A 19,346-nucleotide genomic window follows, 5' to 3' on the forward strand; every position below is an offset into this window, starting at 1 on the left:
CGGGAATGTGAAAATGCTGTTGGATGGGTGGTGGTATTCTCTTAAAGGCTTCTGTTTCTCTTTCACAACAAAAGAGTTCAATGTGTTATTTTCATTGTTCCCATTTCTTTTTGCCATGTGCAGTGTTTCCAGGAACACAGCGTTTATCTGGAAGATTTTTTGATAGTGGAAACATCTCACTGCTGTTTAAGTGAGGAGTTCTCCCATTCAAGCTTATTGAGGAGGGAGTGGTGGGTGCACCGAGCTCTTCCGTACCCATTAAGATGCAATGAAAAGCCGAGATGACAGAATTGCCTCAAAGGTGCAAGGACTGATGAGTGAGTGTCATTTGTGCTGCCAGCTGAATTTAGTGCTTTGAGGAAAGGCCATGAAAAGAAGTCTTTTGGCTCTGACAACATCTAGACAGAGAACATGAATAGTTCAGGGGTGGGATGTAAGTTGTGGTGGAATTAGGGAAAGATTTGAGGTCTGAATTTTGCAAGCTTAGGAGCGCAGTTTCTCTGTTGCTGTGCCTCCAGGGTGTCCATCCATCCAGACTGGCTGGGTCTGAGCTTTCATTGACCATAACTTCCAAAACTGGGTAAAGCATGCTGCAGCCTGGCAGTACAGGGCCAAGCTTGGGCTCAGGAGAGTGGGTCCTTGGTTTCTCTGTCACATGTTGGTGGTTTGTGTTGATGAGAGGAGCATGGACAGCATCACATATGCTAAAGAAAGGGCATGGCTGGAACTTGGCTTTAGGAAAGCTCCAGTGTCCCTTCACTATCTGCACTGTCCCTATTGCACTTCAGGCAAAGGGGAATAGCTGCTGTTCTTGCTTGCCAGGACTGTCAGGGCAACAGCACTTTTGCTTCTCATCTGAGCAGTCGTGACCTGGAAATCCTTGAGGAACAATAAATAAGGAACCCACCTTGTCACTTCTATGGAGTCTTTTTTTTTTTTTCTTCTCCAAAAAAAAAAGCCCAAAACCCACAACCAAAAAAACCCCACAAAAACCCCAAACAAACCAAAACCCAAAACCACGACCAACAAAACCCCCCCAAAACACACACACCCCCCCACCCCCCTTAAAAATAGCATCATTTACACTTGGGAGCTGCTTGAATCCACCCTGTCACATAAATTACCATCTCTGAACTCAGCTGTCAGGAAGCATCCTCACAAGTTGATGTCCATGGGGGGTGTCAGTGGAAGGGGATCGGTTTCATGGAAAGCAGGGAGAATTCAAGCGTCAAGTGAATACGTTCATCCTCATGTTACCTCAAGTGGTGAAGGCACCTCAGTGCTGCCAGAGGCGAGCCCTGGCATGACCTTTGCTCCTCAGATTGCCCTTGTTCCCTTTTACTTCAGTAGGTGCAAGGCTGGGTCTGACATCTGGAGCAAGCCCCGTCCTCCTGCATCTCAAGCAATTAGAGCCTGGCCCAGCAAGTGGCCCTGGAGCAGGGGCTTCAGGGATGTTACAGTTTCTTTACAGGGATAAAGGCCATGGGCTCTTCTCTCTTCTCCTCTGCTTTCTCCAGCTTTGATACCACTGCCGTTGAAATGAGATTGGCCTATCTGGTAGTGGAAGAGAGGGGCTCTGTCAGACGGATCTGGCTTGCTGGGAAGGGTTCAAGAGGCAGCACCTACCCTTTGTTGTATTTCCTGCACGCTAATGAAGCCTGTGTTTTCTGGAGCTATTTTTCATCCTTGTATGTTGGTTTTGGCATGGATGTTTTTACTCCTCCCATTTGAAATAAGTGGGAGAACAAAGTGAATAAAATGCCAGTCATTCCCCCATCCACCCACTTCCCCCCCCCAAAAAAAAAGAAAAAAAAGAAAAGGGATAATAGAAGGGAGTTCTAAGGATGCATCATGGTGAGAACAGTTACAGTTGTTTGCTGCCAGCATTCAAACATGGAGCACTGAAGCTTTATAGTGTCAGTGGCAGGTTCCTGTCTGATGTGCGTTACCCTTTGGTGGCATGCATGGGAGCCTTGCTGCAGCACTATACAGCGCTCGGTGTGATGTCAGTCCTATGTGCACGCGTTTTCAGCTTCCCCGTGGCCACATGGAGAGGGAATTTGCAGCAATCCAAACATTGACAGAACTGTATTTGTTGACTTGCAGAGAAGTCTAGCTCATGCTCTTCTGGGCTGCGATCATGTAAGCTGAAACGTGATGATGGCTGCCTGTGCTTGCTGGCCTCCCAGCCCTGATAAACCTGCAAAAGAGATTCATTTATTTAGGCCTTGATTCAGCAAAACACTTAAGTACATGCTTCAGGTTTTCTTCTTTCCAGTAAGATTGTCGGCATGCTCAAAGTTAAGCGTGTGCTTAAGTGCTCTCCTGAGTGCACGGCAAACAAGTGTGCTGCTGCTGTGCTCTGCTGGTTGGCACGCAGGCTGCAGAATTCAGGCCCCTGCTTTTAACTATTCATTTAGTTGGCTCTCCCCAGTACAGGAACCCTAGTCCCAGGGTCTGAGATGATAGTCTGTCCTTTTGCAGGAAGGTGGGTTGTTTCTGTAGCACAGAATGTTCCTTGTGTCTTGCTCTCACGTGTGGAACAGATGAGTGTGCCTTTCTGCAGGGTGTGGGGCTGGGGGTCTCTTCTCAATTTCCATCAGCAGGACATTGGCAAGTGTTTCTTCAGAGTGTTCTGTTTGTTTTTTCCTCCCTTAAGAGTTGTAAAGTAACATGGTTGATATTTTTCTTTGTATCTGAATGTCTTGATATTTGTAGTTTAATGTTTTGTAGGATTCATTTGACTTATCTTCCATTAACATGATTCCCTTCATCTTGAGGACTGAGTAGCTTAGTGCAGGCATGTACCTCTGTGTTTGTGCATGCACATGTGTGCTCCTGAGCTACACGGGTGAGAGGGTGAACGTTTGGTTTATTATGTTCTTTGGGATTTCTCAAGGTGGAGGGGCAGGGAAGTGGCAGATGTTACTACACTGTTTGTACATCTTGGTGTAACTGTGTGTTAAGTTCAGACCCACCGTATTCAGGCCCCAGTGTTAACAGGTCCTCACTTCCCTGGGAATAGGCACTTAATTCACAAGATGGTTGTATTTCAGTCTGCTCAGAGCAGCTTCTGAGAGAGCATTCTTTTCTAATCCCCACCCATATCTGACCTGTTCTAGCTCGTTTTTAAGAGCTGCACCCAGCCAGTCCCTAGCTCCCTGCAGAGAAGGGTTTCCGCACATCTTTTCCTGCTTGCTGAGCTCATTTGGACTGGGAGCCCATACATCAGTGAATGGGATTGCTGTTTAAATTTGCCCCATTTGCAACATTGGAATTGATTTAGAGCATCACTGTTCTTTACGAAACCCAGAAGATATGAGCATGGCTAAATGTGCGGTTTTTTCCTTCCCTTTGAAGTTTAAAACACGCCTAGCAAATCAGATGTTTGCAGTCTCTGTTCCCCACCTGATGTGCAAAAATGCATAGGTCCTTCCAGAAGCATGGATCAGACTAACCTTTGTGCTGATGCTGCAAGCTGGATTGCAAGGATCTGGCCAGCTTTTTGTTATGAACTTGACTCTAATTAGCCTAGAAAATACTTGCAATGTAGGTTTAATGAAGGTTGTTTTTTAATGTGAAATAATTCAATCCATGAATCAAACAGCCTTTGTGCCCCACCCCCTGCTGCTGCTGACAGCCTCTTCCCACACTTCTTCCTTGGTAGCATTGTTTGACTGTTCCAGCTCCAGTAGGTTTCAGTTACTGATCAGTGTAATTGCAGTAACACACCAATAACAAAAAGAGAAATTTAAGCTTCCTTTTCTTGTAGTTGAAGGCTCTTCGCCTGCAAAAGCGTCAAGTCTCAGTCACACGAGCAACATCCTGCACCCCGTCAAGTGTTTGCAAAACTGGGCGGCAGTACTTTAGGAAGATAAAGGGCTGGATTTTGGGAACTTGGAAATAGCCCAATCCTATCAGGCAGCATTGGTACAGCTAATATTAGAATGGGAAACTCTAGGGACTGCTTAACATTTTACTTGATGCCAAGGAAGCCTTGAATAGGAATGCATTGTAAGTTGCTTGTTGTATAACACGAGTTGCTGGAGTCAGAGTAATTCGAGTTGACTTTAGTCTGGTGGAAAACTACAGCTGTGAGCAATGAGTTAATTTTTTCCGTGTGTGTGTGGCTCACGTTTCCCTGCCGGGTTTGCGCTTAGTTTTGTAAGTTTTGAATCCAGAGGAGCAACTGTGAACCAGTCGTTTGTCTTCATGTGCCCTCCCAGGTCGCTGCTGGAACAGCTCTGCAGCTAGCAATGGGTTAAATAAAACACCTTAAATATGCGAAGTGGTTATGGGGCTGAGCTCTAGCAGCTCCTACTGCTTTGTATACAAGAAAGCCACCGGCTGCTCTTCCTGCCTGAACGCTTCCTAGAGAAAAGGGGGTGGTGTGTGTGTGTAATGAAATAAAAAAAAATTGAAAAAGACTAAAGAGCAAAATATCCTTCCCTAGTCTGGGAGGGCTGGCCGGTGGATGCAGCCCACCCCGCGCTGCTGGCCCTGCAGTACGCCTTGCCTGGGCGCCCAGGGCATCGCCGGCCGGGCGCGGCGCCGCGCCAAAGCTGGGCAGAGGCTGGGCTGGGCCCGTCCCCGCTCAGGCTCCGCGCCGGGCCCCGGGCCGCTCCGCAGGCCGGGCCGTGAGGCTGAGGCGCTTTTCCGTGCGGCGGGCACAAAACCCAGCGTCTACCAGCTTCGGCCGCTATGAAACGGTCTCTTTTATTGGTCGGCTCCCCAGGCCTGCTGCTGCAACGGTAAACGCCATTGGCCGCTTCCTCCTCCCATGCGCAGCTTGGTGCGGGAAATGCCCCTGGTATCGACAATGGCTGCCGGCGCCGCGCCGCACCGCCGGGGGCCGGGCAGCCCCGCGCCCGCCTGAGCGGGGGCGGCCGTCGGCTCGTGGCTGATTCTATTTCTCTTTTTCCTGCAGGTTGCTGAAAAGTGCCTTTCCTGAAGCCACCGCTGCTTGGATTTCTGTCTAGGGCTGCCTCTCTCTGCCCCTCGCCCCCCTCTCTTTTTAATTCGGCGTTGCTTGCGGTTCGTGCCCTGACGGCAACTCCTCCAGCCTTGCCCTTTTTTTTTTTTTTTTTTTTTTTTGGCTCCCCATTTACACGCAGTTTGCTCAGCCATTTTTTTCCTTCCCCCGAGTATGTAGCAAATATTTAAAAGAAAAGAAAGAAAAAAATCAGATGTCCTTTTGCTCGTTTTGATGCTCACGAACCGTAATTTTTAGAAGCAAGAAATAGAAAAAAAAAAAAAATCCCTGAAGTTTTCTCTCCAAGGACTGAGACCATTCCACAAACTGAAGTGCTGCCAGCAGCATATGCTTTTTGCAAGAATAATTGAAACCATTAACTGGAGAGCACAGAATTCTTTTGAAAGTCTGCCAGTTATTTGCAAGTAACTTCGGCAGTGGCACAAAATATAACGCTTATATTTTAACTTCTACAATTGCACTTTTAGGAGCTGGCCTCTAATTTGATTTTCAGTTGTTCTGATAAGATTTCTATTTTATGATTGGCTTTATGTTTAATTCTTGTTTAAACAAACACGATTTGACTTAAATGAAAACCTAAGTGCTGATGAATAGGAGTTCTACCAAAGCAACAAGTTAGTTATTTCTTCACGTTTAACTTGAATTCACTTTTTTACCCTTTTTTTAAAAAAAAGAAGAAAACAAAAGATCAGCAGTAAATATTGCCCTGAAGAAGGGTGTGATTGCTTGCATTTTAATTTTTGTTTTTTAATATGGCTGTAAACGTTTCCCTGGTTCGTGATACAAAATGGCTGACGTTAGAAGTGTGTCGAGAGTTTCAGAGAGGTACTTGTTCTCGGTCTGATGCAGAGTGCAAGTTCGCCCATCCGTCACGGAGTTGCCATGTGGAAAATGGTCGAGTTATTGCCTGCTTTGACTCCCTAAAGGTGAGGACTGTCTAACGTGTGCATTACCTAAGCTCACTTGCTTTTCCTTCTCTTCCGAATGGCTCAGCGTGCTGGGTTGTGGGATGTGCAGAACAACTGTTTGTTGCTCTGTTTCTGCAGGGAGGATGCTGCTGGTGTGGGATGTAGCTCCTGAAATCTAGGTTGCTTCTGACATCAAGTGCAATTGCCCGGAGTGCCAGGCATCACAGGGAGAGAGGGGATTTTATCCAGAGCGTGTTTTCCGATGGTAGCTCGGGTCTGATACAGCTGTACTTGAAATGGAGAATGCACATCGTGGGCAGCAAATGACACTGAAATGAGAAAAGTACAGAACTGAAACCCAGTGCTTTAATTTGTGTCTAGAGCACATCGGCTGCGCATTCGGCACAAAGATCCCAAATGTGCTTTTAATGAGCAGAAATGAAAGCACCATTTTAAGATAATGAATCATCTTTATGTGTATTTCCTGGAGACAGAGTTGCAGATGTGCTCTTATGCTGTCCTGTAGATGAGGAACAGCCAAAATATTTGGAGAGCGGTGCTCCCAGAAAAATGGGTGTTGGGAAAATGCTTTCTGTAAGGGACATGCAAACGCGATGGGTCTGCTAGGCCTGTCCAAGTTACAGCTGAGCTTTTTTGCTAGTGCTCATCTTTGCAGAGTCCATTTTTCAGGCAGTAAATGGCTCTTGCTTGCTTGTCACTGTTGGTGACTTTCAGAATTTACCAAATACCCAGGGTCTGAGTTGGGACTGGGGACTTGCAGGAGGGCAAGCGGGCATCTCTGTTCGGGGTCACTTTACCACAGTTCTCAGGACAGGAACATCCACTTTTTTTTTTCTTTCCCCCAAAAGTGTGGCTCCTCAAAGGTGTTTTGGATAGGATGGTAAAAACCTTGAGACTGTATGGCTAACTGATTGCTTTTGAGAACTCTTGACATTGTGTTTAATGTTTTGATCAGAGTAATTAACCTGTTTGAGTTTCTAGAAGGAATCTGGTAAATTTTACAAGCTTAAAAGTTTTCCCTTGTACTTCAACTGTTGCTTGAAAAGATGTGGATTTATTTTTATGAACATAATGAGTAACAGAAATGGTGGAATTATGTATACACAGGTTCAGACCAGGGCTGGATCCAGTCTAATACGGGTTTACCCATTTTATTACTGTTTGTGGCTTTTTCGAATTTTCACTTCTGTTCCCTTCTACCAAGAAGCTCAAGCTTCCTATTTGCATGCGGTTTTGCTCTTTTTAATCTTATTATGTGCAATGACTCCTAGTTATACAGTGACTTTCAAATGTTCATTTACATTGCTGGTTTGCTGACAGCAAAAGACAGAAATATTTTTATTGGAGGGAAAAACAGTCGTGTTCTTTATGCCCTTGAAACTTTTGAATTGTAGCCAGTGGCAGTGCAGATACTTTCAATGAAGAGGTTAATATGTTTACATTTTATAACATTTATTTGTGAACTGGAAGGAGTGCTGTCATGTTGCATAGGGTAGTACCAAGTCCCTTGCAGAACTTGCCTGATGTTTGCCGTGTCATAGAATCATAGAATCATTTTTGTTGGCAAAGACCTTTAAGATCATCAAGTCCAACTATGTCCTGGGGAGGTGTCCCCTGTGCGACCGCCCAGCTTGGCTTGACTCTGAGCTGCGCTGTAGTCCAGCGTCCAGCGTCACCCGGTGGGTGACACTTCCTCATGTGTGCTAATTGGGGTGCACTGTTTGCAGCATGCCCAGGTGCTCCATGCTGGCCCTTCTCTGCACAGCTGGGCCCGTGAGATGTGCAGGACCAAGCGTATGGGTAGTTGGGGTTCAAATCCCACCCACTGGTATGAGCAGGCATGTCTCCTGCTTCAGTGGTGGGGAGTGGGATGGGGAGCATCATGTTGAGAAAGCAAAAAATGCCAAAGGAGTAGGGTATGAACTTCTACAGCTCTGTGTGTTTCCTGTGTAACTGGCTGTTAAATAATGTTCTCGTTGCAGTTTCCTCTTGACACAGTAGCAGATGCCCAGTATGTGCTAGTTAAGTGGCCTGAATTTTCCAGGGAACAGATTTTCCAGGCTTAGGAAAGCCTTGTGGAAGGCTGACACCTCTGCCTTTAGGAAGTACACCAGGAGGAGAGGCCAGACTGCCAGGGGTTGATGCTGGGGCTGTTTCTGCATCCCACTTCTCAAACAAGAAGTGGGACTTGAAGCCCGCCCTTCCTCCAGCCCCATGGTTGTGGTTGCTCTCTGGGCAGAGCCCTGGTTCTGCTACGCCATGGAGAGATGCAGTCCCCAATGCCACAGCCTCCATTTGTGTGTGTACACCATGCCTTTCCCACTGGACATAACCGCCCTGGTGACTAAACTCTTGAACAATGGTCTTTCTGTTCTTGGGCTGGAGCTGGGCTTGCACAGCCCTGTTTGCAATGGTATCGAGGGGCTACTGGTCGTAACAGTGGCCTCCCTTCCTGGTGACGAGAGATGTTACATTCTCAGACCTGTTAAGAGGAGGCTTTTCATGCCCGTCCTGTGGACATCTTTGTGTGTTCAGCTGCTGTTTCCCTCCAACAGCTGTTGAACACTGACCCTCTCTCCTGCGAAGGGCTCGATAGCTGCTTAGTGCTCTCTTCATCTTTTCACGCCCTGCATTAGCAGAACATCTGTGTTGCTTTATTGGAGAGAGGATATAGGATGCTTGCAGCTAATAAGTTTTCCCGTTGTCTTGCAGTTGCCCAGGGCTTTGTTCAGAGGTTGCTTATCTGCATCCATTGTGTACTGCTGTTGCTTGTTTTTTTTTTTTCTCACAGAACTCTTAAGCCTGAACAATGCGTTCATGCAGGAACTTCTGATAACCCAGAGTACAATGGTTTCACCTCACTGGTCAGGTCACGCACAGCATCTATATGCTTACTGCATCTCACTTCCCCCCCCCAATCTCATAGGAGTTCTGCCTCTGTTGCGGCAGTAAGAGCAGTAATGCTTCCAGAAGCAGTCAGGCTGCCTCAGTGTGGGTTGTTTCACCCTGTAAGCTTGTGAAGCACACACAGGACTCCTGAAGAGGTAATTGTGGGGGGCTTCACTGATGCTCAGGTGAGGTTCACCAGGGCATGCTGTCTGTGGGAGCGTTGTGCAGTGCTTTGGTCATGAAATATTAAGTCTTGATTAGGTTGCAAGTCCAGGGCTGGATCTTGCTGTCCTTGGAAGGGGGAGTTTGCACATTTGTAGGCAGCAGAAGGAACCTTTTTCAAGCAGATTGATGTGAAACTTAAAAATAGTTCCTTGTGAGAAGCTGTTCACAGATTTGAATTGGATGCCAAGAGAGCTCTTGCTCTCTACTCGCGCTTCCCCCCTCGTTATTCTGGAAGAACAGTGTTGTCTGAATTAATTTGTGTGAATGGAAGGGCAAGCCTGCACCGCTTGATGGAGGGCAGTCCAGAGGCACGAGAGCCAGCCCTTGCTGGGCCACCTCTCCTCCAGAAGTGACCACGAGGGCTGCTGGGCAGCAGTTGATGCTCTGCAGTGCCACCTGGGCAAGTCCCATATAACCTCTGAGATGTTTTGAGCAAAGGAGAAGAGCGTACTGTCATCGCTGTAAACCCAGATGGCCTTTGGGTTCATTCATCGGCTTCTCTCCCGGGCTTGGTGTGCACCATCCCGTGCATAGCTGGTGCTTTTTGCAAGGCTCAGGACACGGTTTGCTGCCTCATGGCAATTCGTACAAAGGCTTGTCGTGGCGCTGCGGTGGGCTGTCTGCTAGCGCTCAAGTCATTAGCCTTTCTATTCAGGCTGGATCAGGCAGGCGTGGTATGAGCCTGTCTGATTCTTAATTCCCTGGCCAGCAAATTGTTAGTTGTGTTCTTTTGGTTTCTGAAGATGTCAGGAATGAAAAAAAGCACCTTCTTTGGTTACTAGAAACACTAATTGAGCAGTAAGCTGAGAGACTGTTATTAGGAGATAGTGACATATTATATAAAAATATGCAGGTAATGCACACCAGGTGTTCACAGAGGCTTTGCTTTATACTGCTCACAGTTTGGGTATCTGCACTATGGACTCAGGGTTTAAAAAAAAATTACAAACCCAGCTTTGTGGGGCATTTTTTTTTTTTTAAATTTGCATTATGAATGTAGATGTTTCCATATGCAAATCAAAGTTCTGAAGAGCATTTTGAAAGACAGAAAGTAGTGTGGTGAAAAATTCAGGAGTATAAGTTTTGACTTTGAGAGGTCTAATTTAAAAAATGTCGTTAAGCTATTGGGTGTTTCAGAGAAGTTTTCTTCCATATTAAAAAAAAAGAGGCAAGTTGTCTGAGAACAGGCATAAAATAAGGAGTTGAAAGTACAGTTTTGTCTAAATTGCCTGGTTTCTAAAAGAAGTGTTATTATCTGGTAATAGTATTCAAAGTCTTACAACAATCTAAAAAGTTCCCTGTGCTTGGGTAATAAATGTACCATATGATCTTGAAACTGGTGTACCTGAGGCTGTTCCTTCTAGTTTTCATGCTAATTTATACCTGTTTTATGCTGACTCCACTAGAATTATTTCTGTTACTGGTTTGCAATCAAATCTTTTTTTTCTTTTTTTTTTTTTAATTTAAATAAATGCCAAACTGGGAAACAACTAAAAACACCCACTAAACTTAGCATATGGTTACGCTCTTACAGAGGAAGAAGAAAGCAAACAAAGCCATAGAGATATTTTTGGAGACACTCTGACTGCGTGTCTCAGCTCATTGTAATGGAGATGCAAATAAACCAGAGGAACAATATTGAGCCAAGTCACCTTTGTGAGAAACCTTTACTTTCCATCAGTCATTATGGCACTTACCTGTGTAACAACAGCATTTGTGGGAAGAAGTAGATTTGCAGCCGCTTTGTCTTGTCTGGATGCTTGTGTGTCTTACAGCACATCATCAGTGATTTTTATAACTACTGAATCAAACATATAAAAGCGGGGAAAACATATTTAGACTTATTTTTATAAGAACTGTTGCTATTGTATTTCTCTTAGAGTGGTACTTCAAGGTGAATAAGAAAGTGTAAATGAAAAAACAGTATTTAGGTCTGATTCCTTCTTGTGTATGGGTTACCACAAGCTTCATGTTTTCACAGCATAATTTAATTGGCACGCATGCTGTGTAAACTCTGTGCACTGGCTCCAGAATATTTTTGGCACATCCGTGGGATGGAGACTACTGACGGAGCAGCTCACCTGGTGGTGCCTGTGGCTGAGTATCTCCCAGGCCTGCCCCGGTGTCTGGACTGCAGATGCTCTCTGTTGGGGTCAGGCCGGTTACTTGAATGGTGTGTGACCTCCCTAGGTATATTCAACTTTCCAGGGCAAGATAGACCTTGTTGCTTTAATCTGCCTAACCAAACTTTCTGCAGGACATAGGTCTGTGCTGAGTATTTTTTATTTAGCATTATCCATAGCTTTCTCTGATGTCCTAGCAGTCTCACTTCATTTATCTGTGACTTTGACAGCTGAACCATGACAGATGAGCACTGGCTAATCTTGCTGTCATGGTTTAAAAGGTTGCTGCCCTGAGCTGTCCCTTTGCTTCTCCATTGCAGGTTACTGCCTCTACAGCAGGGTTAGCAGGACAGAGTGCCTTAGATGCTGAACACAAAGTCCAGTGTCTGAGCTGAAAAGCCCTTGGTCCTGCCTCTGTGCAGAGGTGCTGCGTGATGAATGAATGTAACTAGAAACAGGCTGGTGTTACCTGGTCATTCTGCTGCAGGGACAGCAGTAGTCAGCAAGGGGTGGGAAGGTCTTACTCATTGCAGCTATTTGCACAGTCCTTGGCAGGAACTCCTTGTCTGTGCTTTAAAGCAAGCAGGTGATTTTTGAGGCGTGCTGTGGAGGGAGAAGGGGATTGGCTGTGTTCTTATCTCCATTAGGTCCTTCTGGTGTTTTCCAGGGGTAACATGACAAGAAAGATGGGATGTCCGTATGTTTCCTGGTGGCATAGTCTGGTTTGGTGCCACCCCGGAGGGGTGCTCCCTTATTAGCTCATTGCTGGGAGAGTGGAGGAAATCCTGGGAGTATTCTTGTGTAGTTCTGATGGAGACCGTGAGAAGTGAGACCCATCCTATCCCATCATCCCTTCTTGGGGGGCTCCTGGAGATAGCTGTAGGGGCCACACTGTTAACTGCTAGTCAGTCAGTACAGATGTTGCTGCCATCAGTACAGAGGTAGAAGTTAAGAGCCTGTGAGAAAGCTGACAGGGAGTTGTCCGAAAGGCAAATGCCCTCCAAAGCTATCAGTGTGACGCTTGTAGTAGTAGCAGTAGTTTAATACTTGGAGTTCACATTTTCTTAATTGATTAGGCTTGGGCAACTTCCTTCTGAAAGTATTGGTCCCTCATATGCAAGATTGGCCTACCTAACAGCCCTCAGACTGTTATTCATGTGGAGGGTGGATATTAGATGATTTGCAGCGGCTGCTTGGCAAATCTAAGCATCTGTGTTGGCTTTCCCCATGTAAAGCTGTAGGACAGTTGTACAGGCTTGGTCAGCATGGAGACATTAATCAACTAGTATCAGTAACAGTGGAAATAACTTCTGAGCGCTTTTCTCCCTGCCAGCATGTTTTCCCATGGAGACGAGTATGTCTCTTCCTGCCATCCTCTCCCAGCTTGGGTAGATCTTTTGCTTTGTCCCACATCTGACCCCATTGATGGCACAAGGCAGTGTGGCTCTTCCTCTGCCTGATGCGGCATTGCTAAAGCCAGGCGTGGGAGTGAGAGTCTCCAAGGTGGTGGTCTTGTCCTTGGGGTGGCTCTGGCCTGATGAGTATTAAAGCATCAGTGGGGAGGGACCCTGGTGGTTCTCTGGTGCCCATCTTGTGCTGCAAGGTGAATTCATTGTGACTGTGCTGCCCTCCCATGGGTACCCATAAGCAAGGTGTCTTGGCAGCCCTCCTGGAGTGCCTGGGGGTTGGGCAGCCCCTGCTGGCGTGAGGCTGGGGTCTGACTCATCGGGGGGGACGCTGGACAGATGTCCTGTCTGTGGCAATGCAACAGCCCTAGGGTCACACCAGGTCCAGCCTTGCGTTTATAGAAATGTCCTCTAAAGGTCTTCTGTTCCTGAACATGGAGAGCGCTGCCTGTGCCCCAGACCTGCTGACCCCACGTATCTCCTGACGGCCTGCCTGCAAAGGGGCTGATGCCTGTGCTGTTACCTGATGTTTGGTGGTGCCAGTCTCATGAGTCTCATGTGTGGTGTCCCTGGGTCAGGTTCAAGGGGCTGGCAGAGGTGCAGGCTGGCACATTGGGAGGCACTCTTGGTGCAAGGGGCAGGCACAGGACCACTGTCCTTCTTTTATTTCTTCTTGCAGCTAATGAATTAATTTATTACAGCTTTTCCTTGGGCCTCAGACTTGTGTGCATTTTCCCTTGAACATGTTGGAAAGCAGAGCAGTAGCCACAAATTTGTCCTGAGACCGCACTTTGGAGGCCAGCCTCTTCGGGGAGGCAGGCCAAGCAAATTCAGCAGTGGGGTTTTCCTGCCAGCCTCGTGTCTCTTCTGCTCACCAGCCAGCCCTGGCAATGCAGGGCCTCTGCTCCTCTCTGCAGCTCGCATTGCCCTGGTCTTCTCCCTGTGGTGTGAGCAAACCACCATCCCCAAAGGATAAAGCCAGCAGCATTTACATTATTAATATCAGCCAAGAGTAACCTTGGTTTTCTGGTTGGGAAGATGATGGTAAAGTGCTGACTGCTGCTCACACTTGCCTAAAAAAGCAGGAGAGAAATTCTTTTGGGATGTGACTCGAAACCCTTCTGAGCTGCTGCGTGTGCTTAAGCAGATACATTTTGAAACCTTTTATGGGCATATTGCAATGTTGCACGGCCGTGGCATGCCATCTCCAGCTCCTGAGGCTTACTTTTCTTTTTTAAGGGCAAAGCCCTCCAGACTGAGGTTCCAGCTCTGGAAAATACTTAAGTCTGATTTTAAGCACAGTAGAATTCCTGTGGGCAGCCAAGAGCTCCTTGTGCTGAAGTGAGATGTTGCACCAGGTTTTGAGAGAGAGAAACGGTCCTCAGATATTCTCCTAAGGGGGAGACCCGCCTGTGGTTGTTTCCTCTGCCACTTCTGGCTTTCCAGTTTGGGAGAGTTTCTTTGCACATACTCGGTGCACGCACCTGGAGCTTGCGGTCCTGCAAAGTCTGCTTGGATCTGCAAGCACAAGCTCTGTGCCTGTGACCCAGTGCAAATGCAGTGCAGTGCTCTGCAAGCCCCAGGGGTTTCCTCTGTGCTGGGAGGAGGGAGATGGGGCACTGAAGCCCAGCTAGCAAGCTGCGGCAGTGCTGGCGTTTACCCTTGTGTGGCTGCTGTGAGTCAGAAGTTGGCCAAGGGAGCATGGAGAGGTGTGTGTTTGTAAGGTAAGCTCTGATACCTCAACGGGTGCCATGCTGCAAGCCATGGCACTGCCAGATCCACCTGGGGAAGGAAGTTCAAGCTTTACGTTTTCCAGCTGTGATCTACAGCAATAGCTGACACCGTGATTGAAATAGATGCCCCAAACCTGCAAGTCTCTATCCTTGGGGAGAGTTTGTTGCAGAGACGTTCCTTGTAAACCTGGAGCCGTGTTTGGGCATGGTGTCCCGCGTTGCTGCTCTGTCAATGGCAGCTACCTAGCATTTCCTCTTACTCATGATTGCGTTAGCCCAGCAAAGCCAGCTGGGGGAAAGGCGGTGGAAGATGCCTTTGAGGAGAATGACTTTGAACGAGTATGTGGAGTTAGTGGATTTCTTCAGTGGCATAGCATCAGTTTGATGTAATCCCTTTGCTGACAATAGCTTTCTGCCACTTTGTTCACCCATCTGAAGGAGGGTGCAGTAACATGCATTTATGTAATTGAGCTGTTTGGAAGCTTTAAAACAAATATAAACAAGATGTGCCAAGCTTTCTGGAGAGCCCATCGTCTGACATCTCCCACAGAGCATTTAAATAAGTGGTTTAGATTTCCAAGTGAGAAGCTGAGCTCTTTGAAAATCTGCCCCTATAAATATTGTTATACTGGTATTAAAATAAATGGTTTGAGGCACTTGAGTGAATGCTCCTCCATACAGGCACAGTTTTACTTACGGCTTATTAATGTTGTTTTATTGCAGTTCATCAAGCAGCAGAGAACCAGGCACTGACCCCTTTGCCCCACATAGCCTCTCATGCCATGTCTGATGGTGGCCTGTTGATTAAAGGAAAGGCCAAGGATTTGGAAAACCAGCTTTCAAAGCCTTGTCATGATGCAGGCTGCTTTAAAGTGTTGTAGTGTCAGTCTCTGTGCCTAATTGCACATTTTGACCTCACAGGAGCAGTACAAAGAAAACGTCTGAAGGCTGACTGGAGCTGAGCTACTGTAGTAACACGACTCTGGGTGTTTTTAGATGTCCTAACTGAGTAAGCATTTCAAACCCTGGCTGCTTCTAAGTGAATAGCTATCAAACATGGCTAGTTCTCCTGCAGGCTTACCTGTCTGTTATGAAAGCCCTATTTCCTGTAACGGCAGTGAAAATATTCAGCTTAACCATAGCTAATATGTTACGATAGTAAAATCTTTCTGCTGTCCACACAGTAGTATGTACATGGCACAAAAGTCACTCTGATCTCTGCTCTCAGGAGCCTTGGTGCTTTACTTTGACTCTCTGAGCATCTGGTTAGTGTTTAGCCTTGGTTTTGGGTTTCAGTGACATGGTTACTCAGTGTCCTCACCATTGGAGGAGTTGGAGGCTGTGATGCTGGATTTTTTTAATCTCAAACTCTGCTTTTTTAACTTCCTCTGTCTGAAGCACCTGGGCATGGCTCTGTGCTGTTCTCTGCGTGCTTGAGCTCCAAGCTGGAAAGCTGGGAGCTGGAGGTGCCTTTCTGCAACATGTAGCTTAAAGATGTGGGGAAAGTGCGTATTCTTGAGGGGGGACAGTTGGCTTGCTGGGACGTGAGCATACTCAAACCAAGCAATTCCCCAAGTTTGTAGTGAAATGTTACGGCAGATGGCCCACTTACAACGTGGGATATTATTAGAACCATGATCGGTGCTAATAAGGTCATTGGTGGTGGGGGAGGAGGTTGGTGTCTGACCTTGTTTGAAAGGTGGCAGCCTGTGCTCTGGGAGAGAAGTTTTCTCTTGCCGTACTGGAATGGGAATGTTTAATCTGGTGGCACAGTAGAGAGAAAGACCCACTGCCCAGCCCAGCGCACCTGCTGTGGGGATGCTGGGGATGCTGCTGAGGTAGGTGTGCGGAGCACTATTAAAAAGTGGAGATAAATTCTGCTTTAATTAACAATCCCAAGAATGGGAACCAGGGGTGGTTTAGCTAGTCCTGCAGACCGGGTGTGGTATCACAAGGCATTGCCCGGTCAGATGACTGATGAGTGGCATGCACTGAGTTTTATGCTTCTGCACATACTCTGCGTTAACACAGCACTTGCTTCTAGCTGGTCTCTCCTATAGAAGTATCAAAAAAAGCCTCAAAACAACCACTACAGGCAGGAGTGTTGGGATCAGCTGAGTGGCATTAGTGATGTCCAAGTCTCTACCCAGCAGTACCCACACCAGGCTCTGATGACGATTTAAGCCATTAACCCAAACTGCTGCTTTAACTCTTATTTGTCTCCTTACTTCTCCTTTAAGTGAGCAGCTCTGGGTGCTTATTGAGAGAAAACAGCTCTCAAACAGAGGGGCAGCTGGGAAAGCATGGAGTACCTAGCTGGGGTGGAGGAGATGGCCAGGGGCAGCACAGACACAGCGAAGCTGCAGCCAGCCTGCCTGAGAGCGCAGCCATCATTAGATGGTGTTTCCCTAAGTCCTTATTATCCGCAGGGGCACGGCTGGTGCTGGGAACAGTCACACGGAGATTAGGTCCTTAAAGAGCCCTGCCACAACCAAGCAAAGTTTGAAAAGAAAACCTCAGTGTGTAATCCCAACCGTGCTGGCCGATCCTGCTGACCGGCATTTCTTCCTCTTCCTGTCAGCTCCTGAAAGATCAGAGTGTGAGTAAAGCTTGCTTTCTTGCCGTTAAGTGATGTTGGTTCATGCAGCACTGTGCTGCGTGCAGTGCTTTGGGCTCTGCTCCTGGGGTCCCTTCCACATGGTGCTGCGAATACCAAGCGCCATATGAGTTTGGCAGGAGGAACAAGAGTCTTGCAGGGTTGGACACTTCATTCCATGCAGTAGTGCTTGAATAGCCAGGGCAGTGGGGAGTTGAAGGCTCATCTACATGTCCAGCTTTCAAGGGGGGCTTGGAAGATCATCCGGATATGGCAGAGGTGATGGTGTTCAAGGTCAGCTGTAGGAAGGAAAGCATTTTCCTCCCCCTGAGGGAATCTTGTTTCTTAAAACAGCAGATTTCCAAGATGGAGAGTTGTCTTTGGAGGGGATGTCGCTGCTTCCCAAATGCTGTAGGGGAAGGTGTTAAAGATGCACCTGGTGCTTTCTGCAGGACCCCTCCAAAATCTTGCTCCCATGGTGCAAGACTTGCAGCCTTATGCCCTGTTTCTCCTCTCTGCTCTGTTTCCTCCTCCCCTCTGGGGTTATTTGTCCCTGAGCCCTCCTGCAGCTCCTCTGTCCTCTCCATGTCCCGGTTGTTAGGTGTGGTGTTTGCGGGGACTGAACAAGTCAACCCGGGAAGCCTCTTGCCCCCCGCCTCTCCTGTTGCTTCAAAAGTAATTTTTATTTCTCAGTGCATCTGGTGCACTTGCTGATGAAGAAGTAATCGTCACGGTTACTTCCCTGCAGACTTTGGCTCCCTGCTATGTCAATCGTGTTGCTGTAAAGCCTCCGTGGCGTGCTGCGGGATGGGAGCTGGAGCAAGGCAAGCAGGCTGAGTGACTCAGAGGCGCTTAGAGCAGGAGAGCTGTCAGGGTTGATAAAAGCAGGACAGGGATGTCTGAAACCTTCACCGAGCTGTGAGAGACAGACCGTGAGGGAAGAAGGTGGGGGTGACTCCGGGGAGGAGCAGAGCAGCTCCCCAGGGCACTCTCCCACGGGACGGTGGATGCAGCAAGGACTGCTGCCACCCATCACTGTGGGCCTTATCAGCATCTGTTGGCTGGCACAGCACAGTGGGGCACGGATTACCTCGCAGCACCGGCACAGCCTCCCTGCCAGCTCCACGTCACGCTTCTGTCACCAGAGCCCACTCAGACTGCTCCTGCGCCACAGTTGGGAGAGTTGGGGGTGAAAGTCCTTTAGAGGCTGAGAGGCAAATGGGCAGGATTGCTTTTAGCTAGGGATGCAGAGATGGGAAGGGCAGGCTGCCTGCTGCCAGGAGGCGGGAGCTCAGAAAGCATCGAGGGCATTGTAGCTGCAGCTCCACAGCTGCAGCAGTCCAGCGCAGAGCAGCTGGCTTGGAGTCTGTGTTGCTGAGGCTTCCCCAAGCCACCTGGGGTTTTTCCACTGTCTGGTGTATTTAGACTGAAAACTTAAGGCTGGGGCTGTCTCGTTCTGTGTTTGGGTAGTAATCGGAGCAGGACCCTGAGCTATAGTGTAGCGTTGATGAGTATTTGTATTCCCACAGCCAAAAATCCCCTGCTGTGGCCCTGTGCGATAAAGCACAGATTGAAATCAGAGGACATTGATTGTTGTTTTGTGTTTCTCTGTGTGGGTTTTTTTTGAAGAGTCCATGGTAATGTAAAATCTTTAGAAGTCTTTACTCTGAATAGAGCTCATGTTAGCTAGGATACAGAAACACCACTAAAATTATTTTTTATTGTCTTCTAGGAGAATGATTTTAAGCATTCTTTCAGAACATAGCCCAGCTAGAGAAAAGTGTTAGCACTTTCCTTAATATTTCCTTAATATTTCCTTAATATTTCCTTAATATTTCCTTAATATTTCCTTAATATTTCCTTAATATTTCCTTAATATTCCTTCTTTCTTTGTATTAGAGGCATTTGCACAAAAGTTTGTGCAGGGATTTCTGCCAGGGCCCCATCAGAAGTCCATCAATTTAAGAGTGAGAGCATTTTTTCCAGCCGGGTGTTCGCTGATGTCGGCACCAGTCGTGCTGCATTCCAGACTTGCTAATGACACTGGAGCTTCTTTGCAGCTACTCCTCTCACGTGGCCGGAGAGGCTGCAGATGTCCTCAGGAAAGGTCACTCTTCCTTGCAGAGGAAATCTCTCCTAGCCCAATCTGGTATGGGCCCATTTCACCTAAAAGCAAATGAACATTTGCATCACAGCTGACTCATCCTGGCTGTACCTGATCAGGGCAGTGAAAGGTCTTTTCTTGATGCCCTTTTAGGAAGGGATTGTGCTGTGTCTGAAGGTATTTCTTGTCAGTGGCAGAAGCAGAATACGGAGGTTGGGTGTCTGCCTGCCTAAGGAAGTCATGTCGAGATTACTGTCTAATAGAAAACAGCCTTTTAAAGCTAATCCTTGCATTGCTCCTTGTCTACAAAAGGTTGAGCATCAGGCGGTCTGCGCTGCACTGGTGACA

At 47.4% G+C, this 19,346-nt stretch overlaps 1 protein-coding gene across 12 annotated transcripts in view; it reads left to right on the forward strand.

The window, feature by feature from the left end:
* Positions 1–19,346, forward strand: part of MBNL3 (muscleblind like splicing regulator 3) — a 97,745-nt gene that overhangs the window by 28,397 nt on the left and 50,002 nt on the right. For 7 of the 12 annotated variants that reach the window (XR_012837261.1, XM_075763182.1, XM_075763193.1 and 4 more), the window contains exon 2: positions 4,928–5,919. The exons of 4 other annotated variants lie outside the window; for them this stretch is intronic. Coding sequence is in view for 7 of the 8 variants with exons in the window: in XM_075763182.1 (XP_075619297.1) it covers positions 5,746–5,919 (174 nt within the window). In the remaining variant the exon portion in view is untranslated. Of the gene's footprint in view, positions 1–4,434; positions 4,752–4,927; positions 5,920–19,346 lie in introns of those variants that run through there. One more of the 12 variants, XM_075763185.1, reaches the window with a different exon arrangement.

The sequence above is a fragment of the Balearica regulorum genome, chromosome 11 (genome assembly GCF_011004875.1).
Source record: "Balearica regulorum gibbericeps isolate bBalReg1 chromosome 11, bBalReg1.pri, whole genome shotgun sequence".
Lineage (NCBI taxonomy): Eukaryota > Metazoa > Chordata > Aves > Gruiformes > Gruidae > Balearica > Balearica regulorum.